This window comes from Camelina sativa, unplaced genomic scaffold, assembly GCF_000633955.1.
Source record: "Camelina sativa cultivar DH55 unplaced genomic scaffold, Cs unpScaffold05723, whole genome shotgun sequence".
NCBI lineage: Eukaryota > Viridiplantae > Streptophyta > Magnoliopsida > Brassicales > Brassicaceae > Camelina > Camelina sativa.
This window is the reverse complement of record NW_010926807.1, coordinates 1-545: the sequence shown is the minus strand read 5'-3', so window position 1 is coordinate 545 and position 545 is coordinate 1. Positions and strand designations below refer to the sequence as shown.

The following is a 545-nucleotide window of genomic DNA, read 5'->3' as shown; positions in this document are numbered from 1 at the left end:
AGTTTAATAAACCCTGTAACCAATTTTCCAACCAGTGTGATAACACTCCAATCATTATTAGCATGTGGAGCGGTTGGGTTCCATGCACTAGCCGAGGGGCTTGCTCTTGGGGTAGCTGCTCCAAATGCTTATGGACTTGGCAGACACATGGTACTCCCGGTTTCCCTACACGGGCTTCCTAGAGGGACAGCGGTTGCAAGCTGTGTCTTTGGGGCTACTGACAGTTGGCACGCAGCTCTTGCAGCAGCTGCTTTGATAGGATTTGTTGGACCCATATCAGCCATAGGATCCATATTAGCCGGGATAGATTACAGTGGACTGGACCACGTAATGGTGGTGGCATGCGGTGGATTACTGCCCAGCTTCTGGCAGGTGATTAAGAGAGCGGTGAGGTTAGAGAGAAGGAAAGGCAGTGTGGGGATGGTGCTGGGACTAGCGTGTGCTGTTGTGTGTCTGACTTTCACGAGACTCGTGTGCTTGCACACGCCCTACTGCAATTCTGCACCTGAGGCTGTTAGATGATGATTCCTTGTGAACACACACAC

At 51.2% G+C, this 545-nt stretch overlaps 1 protein-coding gene across 1 annotated transcript; it reads left to right on the top strand.

Annotated features, from left to right (window-relative positions):
* Window positions 1-6: 6 nt before the first annotated feature.
* On the top strand, window positions 7-539 carry LOC109131822 (putative zinc transporter At3g08650; the record flags this gene model as incomplete). Its single annotated transcript, XM_019243002.1, has 1 exon — window positions 7-539. A coding segment is annotated over one exon (516 nt), but the record flags the coding sequence as incomplete, so codon positions are not given.
* Window positions 540-545: the final 6 nt, after the last annotated feature.